We start from the raw sequence: 24,907 nt of genomic DNA, 5'->3' as shown, positions 1-24,907 counted from the left end.
TTTCTGAGTGCTGCTGGGTGTGACCCAAAAGCAAAAACAAAACAAAGAAAAAACAAAACAAAAAAAAGTTAAATTGTAATAAATAAGGCTCACACCTATCTCTTTCCCTCTCTCACTATGTCTTCCTCCCTCTTTTCCTTCTTCCTCTTTTCTCTCCCTCTCTTCCCTGTCCCTCCTCCATTCTTTCTACTCCCTGCCTCTCTCCCTCTATCGAGCCCTCTCTCCCCACTTCCTTTCTTTTTTTTTTTTTTGGGGGGGGGGGTTTGGGTCACACCTGGCAGTGCTCAGGAGTTACTCCTGGCTCTATACTCAGAAATCGCTCCTGGCAGTCTGGGGGAGTGGGGGGGAACCATATGGAATGCTGGGATTCGAACCACCGTCCTTCTGCTTCTAAGGCAAAAGCCTTACCGCTGTGCTATCTCTCTGGCCCCCCTCTTGCTTTCTTTCCCCCTCTCTTCCCTCTTTCCTTTTTCTTCCCTCCTTCCTCTAGCTCTCTCCCTTCCCCCCTCTCCCTCTTTCTCTCCCATTCTCCCTCCTCCCTTTTCCTTTCTCTCTCCTTAGACAAAAAGAAAAGAGAAAAAAAATAAATAAAGCTTATGTTTTTATGACATCTTTTATTCTTACTGAGTCCGTTTTACTAAAAAAAAACATACAAAACATTTTAATATATCTTAGAAAATTAGCAAAAATTTTAAGAAATTTCATCAAATTACATTGTACAATTTTCAGATAAGAATGTTTAAAAATTATAAATATTTGTTCCCTCCCAACATGGCACATCACATAAACACATTTTAAAATTTTTTTCACATATAATTCTCATAAATGATCATATCCTGATTTATTTTAAAAAAGGCCTAATAAGCATTCACACACTCCTGACATCCCTTTATACAGTAACTACAAAAGTGAAATAAAGGGCCTACCATTAATTTGACACTGAAACCATTTTAAATATTAGAAGAAATTCAGTTATTATCAAAATATTATTCCAAATGAAATTTATTAAGTTTAGTTCTGTTGCTCTGATTCATGGGTATCAATTGTAGTCAAAGCATGTGAAACCGATTTTATTTTATTTATTTTGCTTCCTACTGTAGCCAGAACATCAATCAGTAGCATATTGTAGTACACAGAAATCTGCAGAGATAACAAGGCCTTTACCCTCTGAGGGTGAGACAGGTTAATGTGCCTACACATATCTTATGGAGCAATGGTAAAAGGCATGGCCACTGACTGGTACAGGATGGCAGGTGGACGGGCTAGTTCAGAAACATGTACTTGGAGAAGAAGACAGAGACCCTGAATATCCAGTGGTCCTGAACTCTGCCCTGCGACCCTCCAGTCCTGATAACAGATGATGGCACGAGGTGTGTACACTGCCTTATCCCCAGAGAGCTAAAAAGGAATTTCCAAAAGCAGACATTTTCAAAGAAAGGGTAAAGGGCTTGACAATGTCAACTGTTTTCCTTGCTGATAAACCCTTAATTGAAGGCTTTCTTAGGATACTGGTCCAACTGGTCTGAAGACAAGTAAGAAAAAAGTTAGAAGAATCAAAGCCAGCTCTTTTGTCTTTAGCATAAAGTCTCCAGTTCCACTCAGGATTTACATGCCAGGTGAGGTTTGTGCTGCCCGTCACTCAGTGACTGACTTCTGCTCTTTCCAGGTTTTCTCTCTCTCTTCAAGTTCTGCCTCCGTGAAAGCTGCAGGGCCCCAGTTAGTGACCAGGTAGGAGTTTTTTGAACCTAAGAGACAGACATAAGTATAAGAATTATTATATTTAGGGCCGGAGAGATAGCATGGAGGTGAGGCATTTGTCTTTCATGCAAAAGGACGGTGGTTCAAATCCCGGCATCCCATATGGTCCCTTGTGCCTGCCAGGGGTGATTTCTGAACCTAGAGCCAGGAGTAACCCCTGAGCACTGCCAGGTGTGACCCCCCCCCCAAAAAACCCAACCCCCCCCAAAAAAACCCAACCCCCCCCAAAAAAAAGAATTATTATATTTAAATCATTGCCCACATTCTCCACAAAAAAATAAATAAAATATAATAAAGAATTATTATGTTTCGGGCCGAGGCAATAGCGCAGCAGAAGGGCATTTGCCTTGCACACAGCTGATCCAGGATGGACCTTGGTTTGATTCCTGGCATCCCATATGGTCCCCCAAAGCCAGGTGCAATTTCTGAGCACATAGCCAGGAATAACCCCTGAGCATCACCGGGTGTGGCCCAAAATCCAACAACAACAACAACAAAAGAATTATTATATTCTTCCTTTAATTAAAATAACAACAACAGGCTTTGGGACCGGAGTGGTAGCTCAGCAGTAGGGCCTTTCACATGGCCAACCCAGGATAAACCCTGGTTTGATCCCCAGCATCCTATATGATCCCCTAAGTTTGCCAAGAGTTCAAATCACTTGAAGAACCAGAAGTTTGGGGCTGGAAAGGTGGCGCTAGAGGTAAGGTGTCTACCTTGCAAGCGCTAGCCAAGGAAGGACCGCGGTTCGATCCCCCAGCATCCCATATGGTCCCCCCAAGCCAGGGGCGATTTCTGAGTGCATAGCCAAGAGTACCCCTGAGCGTCAAATGGGTGTGGCCCAAAAACAAAAACAAAAACAAAATAAACAGAAGTAATCCCTGAGCACTGCCGGGTGTCCCCCTACAGCTCCCCCCCCCCCAAAAAAAAAAAAAAACACCAAACAGGCTTTATTGGAAGGTACTAAGGAAGGAGAGAGGATAAGAAAGGGAGAGAGTAAGATTTTCAATTTGGCTTTTCCAAAGGTGGAGAGAGCCCTGATACACAGCCTAGCAATAAAAGAAGATCTCAAGAAGGGAGATTCATGTGGGGACCATATTCATGGGTCCAAGGAACACATGTGCCTATATTCTTCCATTTAAATCATCAGTTCTTCACAAACAAAATAGTTATTTTTCAATGTAATTTCTTCTTTGAAGAATAGTCCGTCAAAGCAAATAGAAGAAAAATATAAAGATTAATTAAACTAGGCTTTCTTATCCATTGTTCAAGAAAAATCTGTCTTAAATAGTTTTGTCTTCACACACACAATTCAAATACCAAACTAAAAACAAAGATTACTGTATTTGCCGGTGTATAAGATGACTCTTCAACCCATGAAAAACTTCCTAAAAGTCGGGAGTCATATTATATGCTGGTATACATCATGCTGAAACTTGTTCCAGCTTCAGGGACAAGCACCCCTCTTACTTTTAAGAAGTAACTTACTTTTAAGACTTTTAGGAAGTTTTTCATGGGTTGAAGGGTCATCTTATATGCTGGCAAATACGGTAATTGAATAAGTACATAATTATGCAATTAGTTAGAGAATATGTTACCTGGTTCTATCAATCGAATTAATCCTTCATGCTGGGCAACTTTGTCTTTCCAGCTCTTAGTTTTACTAGTTGCCATCTCTAGCTTCTTTTTAACACCCTGCAACAAAAAGGAGAAATAACTATAAAACACACAAGTAATGGAAGAGCTAAATAACAGTAAGTGGGCTCCAGTGTCACATCCTATATCCTCTGACACAATCAGCCCCATTTATGACTAAACCCAAATAATATGAGCAAATGAATCATCTCAGATGGAAAGGGACTACAGGGTTCAAAACTGGGACTATTTTCAGAATGGGGTTGGGCTGAGCCCTTCCCCAAACTCACCCTGCCTCCAGAAGAAATCCAGCAACCCAGCCCACAGCCACCATCTTCCTGGCAGAAAAATATCCCAGTTCTTCCACCTGGCTCCAAAAGAAAACAATGGCAGATCTGGAGCGATAGCAAAGTGTGTAGGGCGCTTGCCTTGCATGCAGCCAACCAGGGTTCAATCGCCATTGGACCTGCCAAGCCTGCCAGGAGTGATTTCAAAAAGCAGAGCCAGGAGTAATCTGAACACCATCAGGTGTGCGCCCCCCCCCCAAAAAAAATCCTTAATGTTCAGAAACTATTAAGTAACAGAATGGTCAGCTAGTAACAAAAGCTTACTTAACCTTCTGACATTAATGATCTCATTGGAAATAAAAAAAAATTTTTTTTAAATGTATAGTGTTACGACAGGAAAGTTAGTAATCTACTAAATAATAAAACAGAAAGCTCAACTAGCACCAACCTCAGTCTAGTAAACCCTTAAAATACTGACTTTAGTAACACCACAGAGAAATATCAGTTTTTTTTTTCAAATTATCCCTGTTGATCTAAGGATTGATACTTTCATTTGCCTTTGTGTTGTAGCAAACAATAAGAAGTAAATTTATGTCAAAATAAAAATTATTTTTAAAAAAATGCTGTTGGTGACCATATGCATGGTTTTTCTGAGGAGATTTAGCCATCTCCCCCTACTTCAAATTTTTGTCACAGCTCTTCTTTATTCATATAAGAATTTAATATGCTTTTGCTTTTTAAATAAATAATTTAACTAAATCAAAAAATAATGAAATAAATTTATACCTACAAAAAGGCAGACTATCGTGATGGGTGAGAAACTGGGGACACTGGTGAAGGAAAGGTCACACTGGTAATAGGTTTGGTTTTTGAATTCTCACTGCTTAAAACGACTGTACTATGAACAACTTGGTAAAATCAGTGTTATAAAATACTTTGATATTGTGGATTAGTTCATTATATCTTGACAGACATTCTCAGAAGTGAGAAGCAAAGTGGAAACCAGGATTCAGAGAGGTAGAGTAATTTACCTGAGGTCACAGAGAAGACCTAAATGACATGACTACAGTTAAACTGTAAAAGACCTTTATGTACCGGTTTCAGCCTTCAGGCTCTAAACCCACTCCCCACTACCCTTCCTGTCACCCTAGGATGACTCTCCCTCATAGGCTGGGACCTTCTCTTCAGTAACCACTTGGGGAGGAAGTGGCTTTGCTTCCAGGTCTGTTGTCCCCTTTGAGTAGTTCCTGTAGGGCTCAAATTTCGTGGATAATCACTTATGGGTAGAGCCCAAGGGGACAGCTGCCTAATAGTTCTGCTGAATAAAAAACACCTTGATAAGCTTTTCTGCCAATCAGGAAGTTGAAATCAAGCTCTCACCAAGGAAAGAATCACAGGAGAAAGGCTAAAGGGTGCAGAGCAAGGGGACCCTCTTCCAGAGGTCGCCCTTTCCTTGGAGCTCTGCCTCCTCCTAGAGGCAGTTGCTGCTTCCTGTCTCAATCATTCCAGGGGTCTCTGGTTCTCCTTATCCCTTGGTTGATCCTTTGTTACTGTTATAACTACTTATTCCGAACTTTCTCTGGTCCCACAACCATGTTAGTTCCTGGCTCTGACCTCATTGTCTACAAATCTTTCTTAAGAAGATAACAAAGGGATTAGGCACTTGGTGTGCTCTAAGACCCTCCAGGAGTAAGCCCTAAACTTGCCCAGCTTGTGGCCCAAACAACCCTTATTTCTTATTTCTTCCAGCATAAGTCAAATTCTTACTCTAGAGGTTTACAAAGAAACAAATATTACTATGTATATTCACTGTTTTTACAGGCTGGATGTGCCTGCGCCTCACTAACCTCATACTGCTCCAGCGCCTCCTGGCGCTCGAGCTCCAGCTGCCGCAGCTGTGCCATGGCTTCCTGCAGGGCCTGCTCTTTGCGGATGCGCTCATTCTCCAGCTCCTGCTTCTCGGCCTCTGTGTTCTGAATGGCCTGTTGCTGCTCCAAGTGCCACTTCTCCAGCTCAGCCCTCTTGGCAGACTCCTCCTCCAGCAGCCTGCAAATGCACTTGGTGATCAGGCTCTGCCTGCCTGCTCAAACCCTGCATCTTCAACTTTCTCCACTCATGAATCCCTTTCGTATTTTAACATAACCCAGGTATGTACATGTATGAAATGGGTATGCAAATAAAGCACTGGTTGATACTAATTTATAATTTTTGTTTGTTTGTTTTTGGGTCACACCCAGCAGCGCTCAGGGGTTACTCCTGGCTCTACTCAGAAATCGCTCCTGGTAGGCTTGGGGGACCATGTGGGATGTCGGGATTTGAACCACCGTCCTTCTGCATGCAAGGCCTTACCTCCATGCTATCTCTCTGGCCCCAAATTTATAAAATATTTTAATACAACTTTCTAAGAATCTTGACAACATCCCCCCCCCCGCCCCATCAGCAGCCCATAGTTTAAGTAGCTAAGTTTTTTAGCAGAGAAGGATATCTAAGGCCATCTGCTCCCCTATCTCATACCCCTCTTTTCATAGGCATCACAATGACCCATAACTCACTAGCTGTTAATGTAATCCAAGTGACCTGCTCCAAGCTTTAATTTACCCCCCCCTTTTTTTTTGAAAAAAAAAAAAAAAGTAAAATGACATTTATAGGGGTTTAGTGTGCCATCAATTAGACCCCCAAATGCTTAAGTGTATTTTCTCAATAAACTTCACAATGAACCTCTTGCTTTTCATGATTTGGGGCTGATGAACAGAAAGGCCCATTTCATCTAAGTAGTGAATATATGTGTAGGAGACTGGGAAGGGGTGGGTATTTGCCAGTATTTAGGCTGCTCAGCACCTGAACTCCCTATGAGTCTGGGATGCCTATCAGAGTCGGCATCTTGGTGGCAGACAGGACCTGTTTCCTGTCACAGAAGCCAGAGCCCTCTTCCCCTTGGCCATCAAGTCCATAGAGCAGTTCATCTGAGCAGAAACACACCCACCTCCAACAACCTTGGCTATGAAGCAACTAACACAAAGTATCAGAAAGGGATGGGGAATTATCTTGCTGGTGACAATACTCAGTGTCTTATAATGACAAAAATGGAGTTACAAGTGATGCAGGGTGAGTAGCATTTCCACTGGACCTTTCCCTTCATTTGTGGTGAACTTCCTTAGTTTCTGTCTGCATTCTAGGTCTGTAAACAACTTAGCACTCTTTCAAGAAATTTTGTTATTGCTTCAGCTCACTCAATTTGGTTTCTCTGGTTTGTTAGCTTACAACAACAATAGCTCTCCTGACCAAAGACTGAGTCCCCTGCCTCACTTTCCTCATTTAGAAAGAAGTAATTAAAATGATCCCATCAGCAGAATCGACCATAGTACTTAGAACCATGTAGGAGCCACGAATAAACATCAGCTTGTATGACCACAGTAGGACTATGACTTCTTTTGCTCTGGATACTTTACATACATTAGGCTGTCCAAAGGATATTACACCTGAATGTGATTAGAGGACCATGCACTATCCGGATCAAACCCAGGACTCATACACTCATGTCCTTTGAACCATCTCCCCAGGAGGTTTTGGCAGTTATCACAGGGAAGGAAAACCTTAAATCATACTAAATCAATTATTATAAGTAGCCATAGTTGTTTTTTTTAATCTAGGTTTCAGAAAATTTTAAGACTAGGATTTCAAATAAGAATTATTTATAGGGGCCAGAAAGATAGCACAGCTGTAGGATGTTTGCCTTGCATGCAATCAACCCAGAACAGACCTGAGTTCAATTCCCGGCATCTCATATGGTCCCCTGAGCCTGCCAGGAGTAATTTCTGAGTGCAGAGCTAGGAGTAACCCTTGAACACCACCAAATGTGGCTCAAAAACAAAAAAATAAAAAAACATTTTTTAAAAGAATTATTTATATATATCACGAACTATTAAATGACTAAATGGAAAGTACAATTTCTTTCTTGTCCCCCACAAATGGCTATACCTCAGGCTTGAAACAGGCCCCTGGCGCCACATACAACCATAGTTCCAAATAGACAAGCCCCCTTAAGCCAGCCAGGCACCTGCTGAATGAAAAGAACAGGTTCTCCCCAGAATAAATTCTGGATCTCTGGACAGTCTAGAAAAAAAACTAACAGTGCCGGGGCCCGGAGAGATAGCACAGTGGTGTTTGCCTTGCAAGCAGCCGATCCAGGACCTAAGGTGGTTGGTTCGAATCCCGGTGTCCCATATGGTCCCCCTTGCCTGCCAGGAGCTATTTCTGAGCAGACAGCCAGGAGTAACCCCTGAGCACCGCCAGGTGTGGCCCAAAAACAAAACAAAACAAAAAAAAACTAACAGTGCCACGAGACTTCTCTACTGAGAGGGTCCGGTAGCCTCAGAAGCGAGTCTTCCACTGGTCCAGAGTGAAAAGTGACCAACCAGTCCTGTCTCCCAGGTCTCTTCCAGCTGGTGAGATGCTGCCCCTCTCCCATAGTGCTAGTCATTCCCAGAAAGCACCCGCGCCCTTTGAAGTACAGGACAGCAGTGTAAGAGTGATCTGGCACCTGGCTTGCAGCCTCCGCACTGTCTCCTCATCTTGCCGCGCCTGCTTCTCATCCTCAAGAGCTTCCTGCAGCTGAAGGTACATGTCTTCCAGCTCCCGTACTCGCTGCAAATACTGCTCCAGTTCAGAGGACTTCTGGGCCACCTGTTCTTCCATCTGTTGTCTGATCTGGAGGGAAAAGGTCCATGTTTATAGGTGGGTGACTTTGCCCTCAGGAAGAGGCCTCCTCTCCAACATTGTCCTTGAAGACTGTCTTTGCAAAAGCAGCCTCTCAGTATGCAGGCTGGGCCCTTCAGCCCTTCACTGAGGATGGAGGAAATCAAAGTACTATAGCTAGCCCCAACATCAAGACCATACTCCAATACCCCAGGGACACAAACTACAACTCAAGTGCTGTTTTTCAGTCCTGGTCTATCTCCCTTCTACGCTACAATCTAAAAATTAAAATTAGGGGCAGAATTTTAAATTTTTTTAAAATTTTTGGACCGAAGAGATAGCACAGCGGTAAGACATTTGCCTTAGATGCAGAAGGATGGTGGTTTGAATCCTGGCATCCCATATGGTCCCCCAAGCCTGCCAGGAGCGATTTCTGAGCGTAGAGCCAGGAGGAACCCCTGAGCGCTGCCAGATGTGACCCAAAAAAACAAAAAAATTAAATTTTTAAAAATTAAAGAAGAGGGACAGAGAGATAGAGCAGTACGCTGAGGTAAAACCCCCAGGATGACAACCCACTTAGGCCAGTGCTGGAGAGAAGGGATCTCCAGAGAGAGCACACACTTTGCAAACAGAAATTCCAATCCCTGCGAGAGATCCCTAAGCACAGAAGTAGGCGTATCACCTCAGCACCACTATGTATGCACCAAAAAGAGTATCCCAGTTTAAGCTTTTTTTTTTTTTTTTTTTTTTTTGTTTTTGTTTTTGGGTCACACCCGGCAGCACTCAGGGGTTACTCCTGGCTCTATGCTCAGAAATCACTCCTGGCAGGCACAAGGGACCTTATGGGGGGATTTTGAACCACCGTCCTTCTGCGTGAAAGGCAAATGCCTTACCTCCAGGCTATCTCTCCAGCCCCTAGTTTTTGTTTTTGTTTTTTTGTTGTTTCTGGGTCATACCCGGCAGCACTCAGGGGTTACTACTGGCTCTACACTCAGAAATCGCCCCCTGGCAGGCTCAGGGAACCATATGGGATGCCGGGATTCAAATCACAGTCTTTCTGCATGCAAAGCAAACACCCTACCTCCATGATATCTCTCCGGCCCCCAGTTTAAGTTTTAATAGTTTTCTGCCTTAAAGCTAGAGCCTCTTTTAACAATAGTCTTCTCTTAAAAGAATGACTTTGACCAGTGAGAGTACCAAAGGATTAAAATAAAAGTTGATCTTCAGCTATTCTCCTGCTATCTAGCACCCCCTTTTTTCTCCCTCCCTCAGGCTTTCCCAGTCATGCAGGAACTCAAGCAAGTTAAAATAGTATCCTAACAAATTTATGGTTTGCCCCTTCTGAGTTAAAGAGTTTTGAATCTCTACCTAAAAATTAAGACCAAGATAGCCTTAAAGTAGTCTACACAGAGGCCTAGGCATGTGCTTCTGCAATTTATAAAATATTCTTTTCCCATGCACTGGCTCACTTGACTTAAGAGTCATAAGGAAGTCTATGACAGCCCCTTAATTTAGAGAACAAGAAACAAGTGCTCCGAAGAAGGGAAGAGGAAGACCTGAGAGAGAGCCACTCACTTTACATCACCCCTTCCTGCCTCTTTTCTTTGATAACATGAATACTCCCATGTCAACTCCAAGCAAGCAAGTTACTAAAGGAAATATTAAGGGCATCTGTTTGGAGGCACTGGGCATCGTACTCTCCCACATATTACAACTCAAAATGAGAAGTCTTACATCCCAATTAGCCAGCCTAAAGAAACTGCACTACCGGTCTCCTGACAATGAGAACCTTAACAAATCAGAGCAGAATTCCTAATGAAACCACATGATTTCAGAACCCATCCTTTATTCATCATGATAGAGCAATGGCATGGAGCCTATGCTTACATTTTTCAAACTATCTATTTGAGAAGGAAAAATGATGCTCTTAATAATTACACCAGGAAGGCACAGCATGTCCTTGGAAAACCAGGATATATAATATTCTAATCATCATCCTTATCCACCCCACCCCCAACCTGATGGTACTCACAAGCTTCTCCCGCTCCAGCTCTGAGCTGAACCGGGCCTGCAGTTCCACTTGAGTCTGAAGACGTTTCTTTTCTTCTTCTGCTGCACGAGATGCTGCTTCTTCCAGTTTCTACCCAATCAAGAACACATCAAGAAAAAAACAAGAAGTGTTTGTTAGAAATTGGTAGCAAGGTAAAGGTTCCAGATTAATTTATGAATTCTTGCTGTATAGTTTAATCATTTCACACATTAGTCTTTAAAACTTTTATGAGCAGCTGGAGAAATAGCACAGTGATAGGGCATTTGCCTTGCATGCAATCCACCCAGGTTTGATTCCCGGTATTCCATATGGTCCCCTGAGCCTGCCAGGAGCAATTTCTGAGTGCAGAACCAGGAGAAATCCCTGAAAGACACTGAGTGTGGCCTAAAAATAAAATAAATAAAAATAAAACTTTATTAAAAACATTACTTCTGACATGATGGCTTGGGAACTCCGAACACTTTCCCCAACAAAACAATAACTGGTGAAGGGGTCAGAGCAATAATAAGAGTGGGTAGGTAACTTAACTTACATACATCCAACCTGGATTCAATCCTCGGCATCCTACATAATCCCCAAAGCCCACCAGGAGCCAGACCTGAGCACAGAGCCAGGAGTAAGCCCTGATCACATCTGGGTTTGGTCACCTCACACAAAAAAATATTAGAAACAAACAAAAACTACAGTGATGAAGATCAAATCTAAAAACAATTCTTATGGGGGGAGAGTGGACATCTGGATGCAAGAAAATAAGGGGAGGCTTACAGGATTTGGCCATGTATTTTTGCAACTTTATAAAATTTGACAAAATTTATCTAATCAGGAAGAACAAATAGTTATGGTCATTTTTAATAAGTTAATAGATGTGGGTGTAGTTGGGGTCATATCTACCTATGCACAAGACTTCCTTCTGATTCTGTGCTCAGGGATCAATCCTGGCAGCTCTCAGGCCACCAAAGATGTGATGCTGGGGTTGATTGGTTTGTCTGTGTACAAGGAAAGCCTCTTTCCTACTGTACTGACTATCCAATCCCATAAATGAGCACATTTCTTTAAAGGGTTTGCTTAAAAAGTTTGCAAGACTTAACTGTTTTTTTAGATAAATACATTTCACCAGTTTGACTGTTGCGAAATTTAGATAAAATAACAAGACAAAAACTTTAAATGATTTTTTAGATAGATAATACCTAATAAATCCAAGGGATGTGAAGAATTAAAATTATGTTTTCAAAATAAAGGGCCACCATGTTACAAAGAATTTTATTTTTTTATTATTTTTGTGGGGGGGTCACCAGTGATGCTCAGGGGTTACTCCTGGCTATGCACTCAGAACTCGCTCCTGGCTTGGGGGACAATATGGGTCACTGGGGATTGAACCAAGGTTTGTCCTGGGTCAGCTGCGTGCAAGGTAAATGCCCTACCACTGCACTATTTCTCCAGCCCCTACAAAGAATTTTTTTATCTTTGTATTTTCCTTTCTGTTAGACTTGGTTATTTTTTATTTTATTTATTTTATTTTTGGGAGTTTTGGGGCCACACCCAGCAGCGCTCAGGCGCTACTCCTGCCTCTGCACTCAGAAATCACTCCTGGCAGGCTGGGAAGACTATATGGGATGCCTAGGATTGAAACCAGGTCTGTCCCGGCTCGGCTACATGCAAGGCAAATGCCCTATCACTCTGGCCCCTAAACTTAATTTTTTAAGAAAGTTTTAGTTTTAACAATGAAGAGGAAGTTTTCCATATACCACCCCCCAGTAGCAACATCCCCTCCAGAGTGGGACATTGTTAAAATTGCTTAATCTAAACTGAGAATTATAATTCTCAAAGTACAGTATACTTTATGGTCCATCAGTATTCTACATACTGTAAAAGTTATATTATTGGGCTGGAGCGGTGGTGCAAGTGGTAAGGCATCTTGCCTTGTGCACACTAGCCTAGGATAGACTGCAGTTCGATCTCCTGGCATCCCATATGGTCCCCAGGCCAGAAGCAATTTCTGAGTGCATAACCAGGAGTAACCCCTGAACGTCACCAGGTGTGGCCCAAAAACAAACAAACAAAAAGTTATATCATAGATCATATCATAGACAAAGCAGTTAAATTATAGATCATGGAAGTTAGATTATAGATCATAAATCACTTTCACTGCCCTAACTATCCTCTCTGATCCATGGATTTACTCCCATCTCAATATTTCATTTTGTTATTTTGGAGGGCTTTCAGGCCATACTGGCATTACTTGGGATGCTCAGAAATTACTTCTGGTAATACTAGGGAACCATGCAGTGCTGGGGATTGGACCTGGGCTTTCATAGGCACTGCAACCTTTTAAACTATTTTCTAAGGTCCAGTAAAATCTTATTTCTACTTACAGATTTAATTACAGATCTTTTTGTTTGTTTTGTTTTTGTTTTGGGGTCACACCTAGCAGCTGGCATGGGTTACTCCTGGCTCTAAGCTCAGAAATCGCTCCTGGCAGGCTCGAGGGACCATATGGAATGCCGGGATTCGAACCACTGTCCTTCTGCATGCAAGGCAAATGCCTTACCTCCATGCTATCTCTCCGGCAGCTAATTACAGATCTTTTAATGAATGGAATACTACATAGCTGTAATGAAAAATGAAGTCACAAAATTTGCTTTTATGTGGATGGATATAGAGAGTATTATGTGAGTGAAGTAAGTCAGAGAAAAGGGATAGTCATAAAATGATTACACTCACTTGTGGGATATTAAATAAAAAGGTAGTATGGTAACAATAGAGATGAGGACCAGGAGGACTGGTCCATCATAGCTTGCCACAAAGAATGGGGGAGTGTAATTATGTTAGAGAAGGGACCATGACAATGATAGCTGGAAATGATGGCTCTGAACAAGAAAACTGGGTGCTGAAAGGAAGTAAAGTTTTATGTATGATAACCCTTCAAGAACACTGCAAACCACAGTGTCTAAAAGGAAATAAAAAAAGGAAGAGAGAGAGTAAGGAGAGAGAGAGAGAGAGAGAGAGAGAGAGAGAGAGAGAGAGAGAGAGAGAGAGAGAGAGAGAGAGAACGAGAACAAGCAGGAAGAAAGTAAGGGAAAGGGAGATGAACTGGGGACATTGGTAGCAGGAAATGGTGAAGGAAGTGGTATTAGACAATATATAAATGAAAACTCAAACATGAACAACTTTGTAACTATGTATCTCATGGTGATTCAATTCAAAAATATACTTTAAGGTAAAAAATATCTGTAATGATTTTCTAATACATTATCACCACATCCCAACCAGCTGAAGACTTAATTTTATAAAACTAGATAAAAGGGAAGCTATCTAAGGGGCCCTAATCTTGCCACCTCTGCCAGCATTCACAGAATGGAGAACAGGACACCAATACTCTTGAAAGTCAGGGTTTAAAAAGAATTAGAAGGAATGGAGCAATAATACAGCAGAAAGGGAGTCTGCCTTGCATGTGTCCAATCTGGGGTTTAATTCTTGGCAAATAATGGTTCCCTGTGCCCACAAGCTGTAATCCCTGAGTGCAACGCCAGAATAAGCCTTAAACACTGCTGGGTGTGATTCAAAAATCAAAATATAAACAAATAAATAAATAAATAAGAATTATTAGAAGTCTAGAAATAGGTTGGAGCACATGCTTGGCATCAGGAGGCTGGATTCAATCTCAGGCACTATATGACCCCTGAGCACCAATGGGAGTGACCCTTGAGAAGGGAGCAGGTGTAGCCCCACCCCCCCCCAAACACCATGACAATGCATGATGCTAAGTGAAAGAACTCAGTTGTAACTAACACATACTGCATGACTATGTTATATGACTAATTTGGAAAAGGCAAAATATAGTCACAAAGAACACCCATGGTTTTCAAGAAATAGGGAAGAAGAGGTTCTGAATAGAGGGGTGATGAGAGGGAATACTTTGGAATGTGAAATATTCTGTCTGGGGTGATAAAAAGAATCTAGGTACCTATAGAACCTCACACTATGCACAAACCATGAAACTTTTTTCTAAATTTTACATTAAAAAGGACAGTGGTGGAGAGTTGTGGTGATGGTGGTGCAATAATATTGTTCATCAGTACCATAAACTATATATATATATATATATATATATTAAAGAGGCACCTTCTGGAATATTTCTGGGTGTTTTATTTTTGTTTTGTTTTGTTTTGTTTTGGGACCACACCCACCGATGCTCAGGGTTTACTTTTGGCTCTGCACTCAGGGGTCACTCCTAATGGTACTCAGCAGACTACATGGGGAATCAAGCCACATAGGAGACAAATGCCCTACTCACTATATCATTCTAGCCCCAGTAAATTATATATATCTATATTTGGTTTTTGGGCCACACCCGGCATTGCTCAGGGGTTACTCCTGGCTGTCTGCTCAGAAATAGCTCCTGGCAGGCACGGGGGGACCATATGGGACACCGGGATTCCAACCAACTACCTTTGGTCCTGGATTGGCTGCTTGCAAGGCAAACACCGCTGTGCTATCTCTCCGTAAACTAATTATATTTTATGGGCCCAAGAGATAATTCAACAGATAGCATGTTTGCCTTGCAGTCAGCAGATCTGAGTTCGATCCCAAACCACATATGGTCCCCTAAGCACGGCAAGGATAAGTGCAAAGTCAGGAATAAGCCTAAGTACCACCAGGCATGCCCCTAAAACACTAATTTTTTTTTTTGGGGGGTTTTTGGGACACATCTGGTGATGCTCAGGGATTATTTCTGGCTATGCGCTCAGAAATCACTCCTGACTTGGGGGACCATATGGAATGCTGGGGGATAAAACCGCAGTCTGTCCTAGGCTAGCACAGGCAAGGCAGACATCTTACTGCTTGAGCCACCGCTTCAGCACCGAAAAAGCAATTTTATTTATTTTTTTAAAGGACAGAATCCAGAGAGATGGCTTAATGAACTGGAACGTAAGATTTTGCAGGCAAAAACCAAGTAGTGTTTATCCAGCCCCAGAGACCCTCCTATTTAAAGGGCTGGAGAGATGCATAAGCCAGGAGGCTCTACATGTAAGGGCCTCCAGGCCCAGAAGTCAGTCCTACCTTTCTCACACTCTCCAGCTCCTGCTGCTTGTTTTCATTGGCAGCCTGCAGCTCCTTCATCTGCCGTTCCAGCTCTTCCTGCTCAGCCAGCAGCTTCTTCCTGAGTTCCTTCCGACGCTTTCGAGCTTCTTTGTGTGGTGGGGAGCTACCCAGTTTCAACTGATGGATCGTTGAATGAATGGCTATAAAGAGTATAGGAGGGAAAGTGAGAACCCCTCAGTACTACGAAAGCCTTCCATGCAAATGGCACTCTGAGAAGGAAAGCTGAGACCCACTATGGAAAGTGTCTTTCAGCTCTCCATTTCCATGTCCGCATATCTGTGTTTAAACAGATACCCCATTCAGAAGAACTACACACTTTTGAAGAATTAAAACAATTGTAACGCCTTTATACTTCTCAAAAGAGTAAGACATAAGACATAAAAGTAAGACATAAAAGCTGATGAAGCCAGGAGATAATGCAGCAGTTAGGGTGACTGGCATATGCCTGAGAACTAGATTTGACACAATATGGCCTTCTGAACATCAGCCTGGCAGACTCCCAAATGTGGCCCTGAGGGCCACCCCCCTCAGTACCACCCAGGTGGCTCCAGTAACCTCTGGCACTGCAGAGCTCTCCCATAAAATCCCCACTCCTCAGCTGGCCAAGAATTATAGGAAGAGGGCTGGAGATACAGTACAGTGGGAGGGCACTTGAAAAATCAGGTTCAATTCTCAGCATCCCATATGGTCCCTTGTGCACTATGGTCACTTGTACATCACCACAAGTGATTCCTAAGCACTACTGAGTGTGGTAAAAAAAAAAAAAAAAAAAAGAGCGGGGTGGGGGGTGGGGGGTGGGGGGGGGATCTAAGAAAGTACCACTAGAGCCCCTGAGTACCTATTGAGAGGTTCAAAAAAAAAAGCAAAAACATTAATAAACATTAATAGCTGAAGGCTGGAGATTTAGCTCAATGAACTGAGTGCGAGGTGAACACATACTTTGCTGGTTTAAGCCCCATCACTGCCAGGAGTGATGCCTAAACAAAGAGCCAAGAGTAGTCCTGGAGCACTGCCAGGTTTGGCCTCAAAACCAAAATAGTAAGACTGAAAACTTCTTGGCATTTGGGGCAGGAGAGATAGCACAGCATTAGGGCATTTGCCTTGCTGGCAGCCAATCCAGGACAGATGATGGTTCGAATCCTGGCATCCCATATGGTCCCCTGAGCCTGCCAGGAGCAATTTCTGAGTGCAGATCCAGGAGTAACCACTGAGAGCTGCCAGGTGTGACCCAAAAACAAAAACAAAAACAAAAAAAAAAGAAAGTTCTTGGCATTTAATTTACTACCTGCTTTTATCTCTCATGTGTATTCCTCTCCAAAAATAATGAATAGTTGTTATTTATTGAATTATCTACATATACACCTTTTATATATATTATCTAACTTTCATATAATTTTTTTTGTTTTGGGGTCAAATTTCATATTCAACAGCTAACATTTTCTCATTTTTCAACTTCAATCAGGGAAAATCTTTCTCCCTTTCCAATGCTCAGCACATGGCTTTTCTTTCATTCACCAGCAGCTAATGCTAACAGTTTCTTAAATGCCTTTCCTGAGATTTTTTTCATTTATCTATCTGTATACTTTATTCATTTTTTTAATTTGGGAACCATAGTTTATAAATCTGGGATCAGAGTTTCGGGCATTGTAAATTCAATCTCCAAATCTACCACAATTCTTAGCATCCCTTCACCAATGACTCAAAGTTCCCGTCCTCCACCCACCCAATTTCCTTACCATCTTTTTTTTTTTTAGGAGGGAGGTCTTACCCAGTCGTGTTACCAGTGACTTTGCACATAGAAATCAATCCTGGCAGTGCTTTGGGAACCATATGGGGTGCCGGGAATCAGACACAAGCTGGCCATACGCAAGGCAAGTGCCCTACCCACCATACTTGCTCAAGGGCTCCTGAGATATTTTAATCACAGGCAGATATATATGTTCTCTACCTTCCTTTGACCTAAATGATGATATAGTGTGTGTGTGTGTGTGTGTGTGTGTGTGTGTGTGTGTGTGTGTGTGTGAAGGATAGTCTATTTTGGTGATTATGTAATATTTTTAATTTTTTTCCTCCCAATACCTTTTATTTTCTCTAATACCCTTTTCCTTTTTTCCTAATGCACCTAATTTTTGTTTTGTTTTGTTTTTTGGAGGGCCACACCCGGCAGTACTCTTGGCTATCTGCTCAGAAATAGCTCCTGGCAGGCACGGGGGACCATATGGAATACCGGGATTCAAACCAACCACCTTAGGTCCTGGGTCGGCTGCTTGCAAGGCAAATGTCACTGTGCTATCTCTCTGGCCCCTAATGCACCTAATTTGAGTTATCAAAACTCCTTCTACTTGCCTTCCTATTTTTTTTTGTAAGAAAAATATGAGCAGGGGAATTAAATGGAGTTTATTTAAAAGAAAAAAAAAGAGATCTCATCTGATTATCAAAAATACGTTCTACAAAAAAGACATGACAAATATCCAAATGTGGATAACACACTCTTCTAAGACTTAATTTGTTCACTTAACTTGGAGAGCTTTCCATATAAGTGCCTAAAGTATGTATGATACACGACTGTGTATCATAACTTATTAGTATTTCCTAATTAATAGATAAGGTGTTTACAATCTATTATAGACATTCTAAAGTATTGTCACTTAATAGACAGCTTGAGGGACAGCACAGTGGGTAGGACATTAGTCTTGTATGTGGCTGGCCCTGGTTTAATTCCATGCATTCCATAAGGTCCCCCAAGCACCACCAGGAATGACCCCTGAGCACAGAGCCAGGAATAATCCATGAGTACCACCAGGTGTGACCAAAAACAAAAAAAGAAAAGATAGCTTGACTATCTAAATATTTACCCTCACATTCTTATCAACTATTTATCCTAAATAGGTACTACTATTATTCCACAAGGGGAAAAAGGCTTCTAAAGAATTCAATTCAGCTCAAGTAACTCAGAAAAATTCAAATCCAGGTACACCTGTCTCAAACTCTTAAAACCACACTAGAAACCAAACAATAGGGGCTGGAGTGATAGCACAGATGTAAGGTGTTTGCCTTGCATGCAGTTAACCAGGGACAGACCTGGGTTCAATCCTTGGCATCCCATATGGTCCCTGCCGGGATCGATTTCTGAGTGCAGAGCCAGGAGTCACCCCTGAGTGCTGCAAGGTGTGGCCCACACCTTCCTGGTTCTGCGCGCTTAGGAATCACTTCTAAATGACTGGGGGTATCATATGGGATGCTGGGGATCAAACCTGGATCATCCATGTGCAGGTAAAATGTCCTTCCGGAGTGTGCTATCATTCCGGCCCCCACAATGAGGAAAAAAATGCAATGTATTTTTAATGAGATATTAAAAGTTATAGTCAGCTTTCAATTTATAGCATAATAAACAATAAAAATAGCCTTACCCTGAATCCACTCCTGTTTCTTCTTCTTATCTGAAGCACTGATTTCAAAGGACTTATCAAAACATTTTATGAGAAAAAGGCATTTCTTTCCATCTTTGTCAGGCAAGGACTAAAATAGAAAGTAACATTAGTTCTTTAAAATTTTACTTTGGGAAAAAAATTTTTTAAAAAATTCACTTTGGGGGCTGGAGAGATAGTACAGTGAGTGGGTTGGACACTTGCCTTGTACTTTATACGAGGGATCCCCGGAACCAGGGTCCCTGAGCTAGTAGTCAGTAGTTTACAAACACTTTCATGTGACCCCCCCCCAAAACAATACATATTAAAATACAAGAAGTCACTTTATAGAATTACTAGGCATAACATACCGTAGAGTCACTCAAAGTATTCAAAGGCAATTTTAAAAATCATTTGTTTTATTACTCAAAACATCCCTTATTTTTATATATTTATGACTCCAAGTGTTCTTGTCCTGCTGAACTTACTTTATTTTCTTGTTTGACTTTCTTTTACAAAAGTAATTACTTACATGTAGAAATTAATAATATTTAATTCTTACACTATGTTTACATAATTTACAAGTAATTTTGTTTACAAGTATTAGGCAAAATAAGAAGACAAATCTTGCCAGTTATTTGTAAATTTGGGTTCAGAAGGTATAGGAACTGTATTCTTAGTCTTTTTGTTTGTTTGTTTTTTGTTTTTTTGGAGGGTCACACTGGCAGTGCTCAGGGGTTACTCCTGGCTCTATGCTCAGAAATCTCTCCTGGCAGGCTCAAGAGACCACATGGGATGCTGGGATTCGAACCACCAACCTTCTGCATGCAAGGTAAATGCCTTACCTCCATGCTATCTCTCCAGCCCCTGTATTCTCAATCTTAAGAAATGTAAATCAAGGATTTATTTTAAGACGCCAGAAAAAGACAGACAGACACTACCTAAGCAGCAGGGGGCAGCAGTACACCAAGCAAAGGACCAAAGTCTCACCTCCACATAGCAGTTTTCATCCAAGACAATGTCTCCTTTCTTATCTTTCAGATCTTCACTCACATAATAAGAAATGATATTGGGTTTTAGTACAAACCAGCGTTCAGTCCAATTTTTCCGTTTGTGGCCTTTTTTCAGCATGTAACCCTATGAAAGACGAAGGCTGGCATAAATGTTTATTCTTATAGTAAGAGCTGACATCTCTTCCTGATTGTCTAGTTTGCTGTGATTTAATAATAAAGTGTGAGTACAGGGTATCAATGGGTCTTGCCCTCTGTAATATGGAGAAAAAGGATCTGTAAAGACCAAGTATAAAAACACAAACGTTTAGTATGTCTAAATAATAAACCTGGAGTATAGTACATCAAGTAAGATACTTGTCTTGCACATGGCCACCCTGGGTTCAATCCTTAGCCTTCCATGTGATCCCTCTGGCCCAGAAAAAGTAACCCCTAAGCACAGAGCAAAGAGTAAGCTCTGAGCAATGCAGAGTGTGGTCCCAGTGCCCAATCACCCCAAAAATATTTGCATGAAATTTTAGATGCTGAGACAAACTACCTCCTAAGTTATATATAGACAACATACTTAGAACCCCCCAAGCATTATGGTTTTTTTTCTGTCTTTATAAATAACTAATGAAATTTGTGTAGTTAAAACATCTGAGATTGGGGCCGGGCAGTTGCGCTGGAGGTAAGGTGCCTGCCTTGCCTGCGCTAGCCTAGGACGGACCGCGGTTCGATCCCCCGGCGTACCATATGGTCCCCCAAGAAGCCAGGAGCAACTTCTGAGCACATAGCCAGGAGTAACCCCTGAGCGTCACAGGGTGTGCCCCCCCCCCCAAAAAAAAACCAAAAAAAAAAAAAACAAAAAAACATCTGAGATCTATTTCAAGATAACGCAGGAAAAAGCAAAAAGAGACAGGGCGGCATTGTATTGGTGGTTACTGGGTGGCAAGTACATGGAAACTCAGCATCCTATTCTGTCTAGTCAATTGGAAAAAATGCAGTGATTCTCAGTAAACTCAAATTTCAGTCAATGAACCTACTAAAAGCTGTGAATTTGGCCAAGCATATCTCCTCAATCAACCAACTTTTTGAGACCAATCTACTTTTCCTACTATTTGAGCAAACTGTGTTCCTAATAAATATAGAAAAGAACTAGATTAGAATTTAGCTATTTGCTTACACCAATTAGTGCTGTGGTTCCTTCCCACATAATTACCTTAAAGGCATGTGATTCATTTTACTTTACTTCAGCAAATAATATATTATTTTATATAAAAGCCCTTCAGAATTACTCAAGAATAATTGACACTTTAATATTAAATCTGTAAGTGCTGAGAGACCATGGTAGATTGTATAAACCATAAAATATATAATGTTCATTTGGTTATAAGTATGACTCAATTATTACACTAAGTTTTAGTCATATTGCTTGCTTGCTCAGTTTTCTAATCCTTGGACATTTAAGCAAAAGCTATTTCATATTGAGATTTCTCTGCAAACCTATCTTCTCAGCCTAATATATCAGTAAAAAGGGTCTCACACCTCTCTGTACCACTAAAAACCTCTAATTATACTTAATTATGTTTATTTATAGGTTCTATTAGAGAAAAAGAACAACAGAACTGGGAACATGGTTCAAAGGATGGAGTATAATCCTAGTATGTCCCCAAGTACTATGGGTGCAGCCCAGATAGCCAGAAAATGAATACCACCAGGCATCTCAGAATACAGCCTCTGGGGTGTTCCCCACAGCACGACTGAAAAAAAAAACTAAAAAACTAAAACAATACATTCTTTTACAAAGCAAAGAAAAGATCAAAGTAAGAAAATTCTAAAATCAAATTATTTTTCAATATAAAAAATTGGAAAGGTCTTTAAAATACATACATATTTTATTTAGCAATCATTAAGCTTTCTACATGAAAAGATACTTTAAGAAGAAATACATGCATTTTGTAGCAAAAGGAAAAAATAGGAAATACAATCAAATAAATCCAACTTTTCTGTTCTTTTTTATTTTTATAAAAATAGAAGTTTTTCTGATTCTATAAAAGCAACATCTAGTTAGTTCTGGTTCACTTATGTAAGTGTTAATAGGAGTTAAGTCCAATAACCAGTAAGAAAATAATATTGTTTGCTGCCATCCCACAATCTAAGGCAATCATTGTGAATCCTTTAGTTATGTTACTAAGACCTCCCAGAGAATTCCACACAAGCTTCATGTAACATAAGGGATAACAAAACACCTACTGTCCAGCCTGTCTCTCCAAACAGTGTCATAGGGTCCTTCCAATGGCTGAGGTAGTGCAAGCAAAAAGCACTTTCATTTAAAACAGTTTATATGCTATCCTTTACACAGTTCTTTCAAAACAGTAACATGCCATTCTTAAAAGGAAATGACCTAATCCACAACTAGGAAAATAGGAAATTATATTCCTGTTCTAACTCTGTGTAAAATATAAGTGACATATGCTCATCTTTGCCATGATAACCTGTCTTCTTTCATACATGCCAAATTCCAAAGGTGAAGGCAAATACTGTTACCAGATTCTTACCTGTTTCAACACATCTAATATAAGTTCATTAAAGACTTCATTAATTGCCATGGACACCGCGTGCCGATCCATTCCTTTGCTAAACTGTCCAGTTCCAATAAGCTCAATAAGTTCCCACACAGAAAGTCCATCCTTATTGTCATCAAAGTTGATTTTATAATGTTCAAATTGTTCTTGCTGCCAACCTCCTCCCATAGCTTCTGTAAGTTTCTTAAGCAGATATTCAATCTATATAAAGAATTAAAAATTATTATTTCCCAGTTGAAGATTTTTAACCTTTAGATATATATATGCATACCTATGACCTTTAGATATTTCTATGTTTATAATAATATTAAAATTGGTATATTTTTGTTGTTGTTGTCTTTGTTTTGGGGCCATACCTTGTGATGCTCAGGGGTTACTCCTTGCTCTGCACTCAGGAATTATTTCTGGTAGTGCTTGGGGGGACCATATGGGATGGGGATCGAATCCATGCAAGTAAAAATCCTACCCACTATACTATCACTCCAGCCCCATAAAATATTATTTTACACTTCTAAAAGTATACTTATAAAGACAGGATAATATTAAGGAGGAATGAATGAACAAAAGGCTAGTGGTTCTATAAAACACAGAACAAGTAAAGGAAACAAGCTAAAATAACAGATAGCCCTCAAATATACACGACTAAAGCAAACTGCACATATATACAAACTAATTAGCAATGTTTTGCTTATTCTGTTGCACAAGCAATTTAAAATATCAGAATCTTAATCTTACAGAAGAATACACAAGTACTCAGTGTAATATGTGCAAGTCAGTCTCCAATATTTCACATAAGCTAAGTATTTTAAATTCATATTGCTCTCCCATTACAACACTGACTACATTGTAACAATGGCTGAGTCCCTAATCTGGGCTAAAAAAAACTTAAATCTTAAAACACATATACCCATGTTTAAAGACTGCTATTGAAATCAGAGCAGTTGGGGTCGGCGAGGTGGCGCTAGAGGTAAGGTGTCTGCCTTGCAAGTGCTAGCCAAGGAAGGACTGCGGTTCGATCCCCCAGCGTCCCATATGGTCCCCCCAAGCCAGGGGCAATTTCTGAGCGCTTAGCCAGGAGTAACCCCTGAGCATCAAATGGGTGTGGCCCCCCCCAAAAAAAAAAAGAAAGAAAAGAAATCAGAGCAGTTACACCCTACAGTAAATCAGTTTTTAAATGAGAAGCTGATCTTTCTTATCTTCCAGAAAGTCAGCTGCTGTGCTCTTAAACCCAGCACATCCACAGACAAATGCATCAACTCCACTGTCTTCCCTTCTGGTATTGATTTTAGTTAGGAACAGCACTGTCCAGCCACACCAGGACTTTTGTTCTTCAAGTCCTCACAGTTAAATCATGACAAAATTCAAACACATTTACTTTCTGGTTCAGTACTGTTCAGACAGGAATGCAAAGTGTTTGAGGTCATCTAATAGCTCAAAAATTTTTTTAAATGGAGTGCAAAGTGTTTGAGATCATCTAGAGCTCAAAGTTCAGTTGTTTTGGTTTGGTTTGGTTTTGGGGTGACACCAGTGGTACTCAGGTATTATTCCTACCTCTGTGCTCAGGGAATGACTCCTAAAGGGCTTGAGAGACCATGGGGGGGTGCCAGATGTCAAAGCCAAATTAGTCACATGCAAGCACCCTATCCTCTGAACTATCACGCCAGACCCATAGTTCATTTGCTTTATAGTTATCAAACAAATATTGCCTGTAATGAGTAAAATAAAAGATCTCTCTCTCCTGTACACTGCAGTCAAAAGAAATCCTGCCTTGTCTCACTGTCACTGCAAAGACAAAAGCCAAGGTCTCCACGTCCCTTCTTGATTCCTTTACTTCCTTCCATTCCAATATGCCTTTGTCTACACCCCATCAAACTGATATTACACTGAGACCAGAAATCCCAGGTCCCAAGACTGATCTGTAAAGAGCTAGACAGTAAATATTTGAGGTTTTGTACATCTGTTACATGTTCCTCTCTTTGGTGGTTAGGGGAGAAGAGGAATTAACAAAACAACCATTTGAAACTTGTAAAAATTACAAGCACATAGTCTAGACAGGCCAAGCAAAAGATTCAGTTACTGAGCTACATTGTGCCAGCATTTATCACTGACTCTCAGTAGCTTACTCACTTAAAACAACTCCTTTTCATGTCTTGATACCACTTCCAACTCTATCCTCTCTAAAACAGTGATTTTCAACTTTTTCATGCCAGAGGGTTGGTGACACTGATCTATAATACCTTGCCCTATTTATTGGGGGGGGGGGAGAGTAGAGAGAATAGAGAGAAGAGGGAAAAGGAGAGAGAGAAAAAGAGAGGGAAAGAAAGAGAGAAAGAGAGAGAGAAGAGAGATAATCCAGGTCTCACAGGTTCTGAGCCAGTTTCTTAACTAGCTGATT

The 24,907-nt window shown here is 41.0% G+C and overlaps 1 protein-coding gene across 1 annotated transcript in view; it reads right to left on the bottom strand.

The window, feature by feature from the left end:
* Positions 1-1,063: 1,063 nt before the first annotated feature.
* SWAP70 (switching B cell complex subunit SWAP70) overlaps positions 1,064-24,907 on the bottom strand; it is a 56,631-nt gene continuing 32,787 nt past the window's right edge. The window contains exons 4-12 of the mRNA XM_049780669.1: positions 22,486-22,713; positions 19,926-20,072; positions 18,939-19,047; positions 15,487-15,668; positions 10,408-10,515; positions 8,221-8,387; positions 5,528-5,726; positions 3,357-3,453; positions 1,064-1,745 (exon numbers count right to left, since the gene is read on the bottom strand). Of these exons, the coding sequence (XP_049636626.1) occupies positions 1,636-1,745; positions 3,357-3,453; positions 5,528-5,726; positions 8,221-8,387; positions 10,408-10,515; positions 15,487-15,668; positions 18,939-19,047; positions 19,926-20,072; positions 22,486-22,713 (1,347 nt within the window). The 3' untranslated portion in view covers positions 1,064-1,635. The remainder of the gene's footprint in view (positions 1,746-3,356; positions 3,454-5,527; positions 5,727-8,220; positions 8,388-10,407; positions 10,516-15,486; positions 15,669-18,938; positions 19,048-19,925; positions 20,073-22,485; positions 22,714-24,907) is intronic.

Source organism: Suncus etruscus, chromosome 9 (genome assembly GCF_024139225.1).
Source record: "Suncus etruscus isolate mSunEtr1 chromosome 9, mSunEtr1.pri.cur, whole genome shotgun sequence".
Lineage (NCBI taxonomy): Eukaryota > Metazoa > Chordata > Mammalia > Eulipotyphla > Soricidae > Suncus > Suncus etruscus.
The sequence above is the reverse complement of the archived record's forward strand: the minus strand, read 5'-3'. Positions and strand labels throughout refer to the sequence as shown.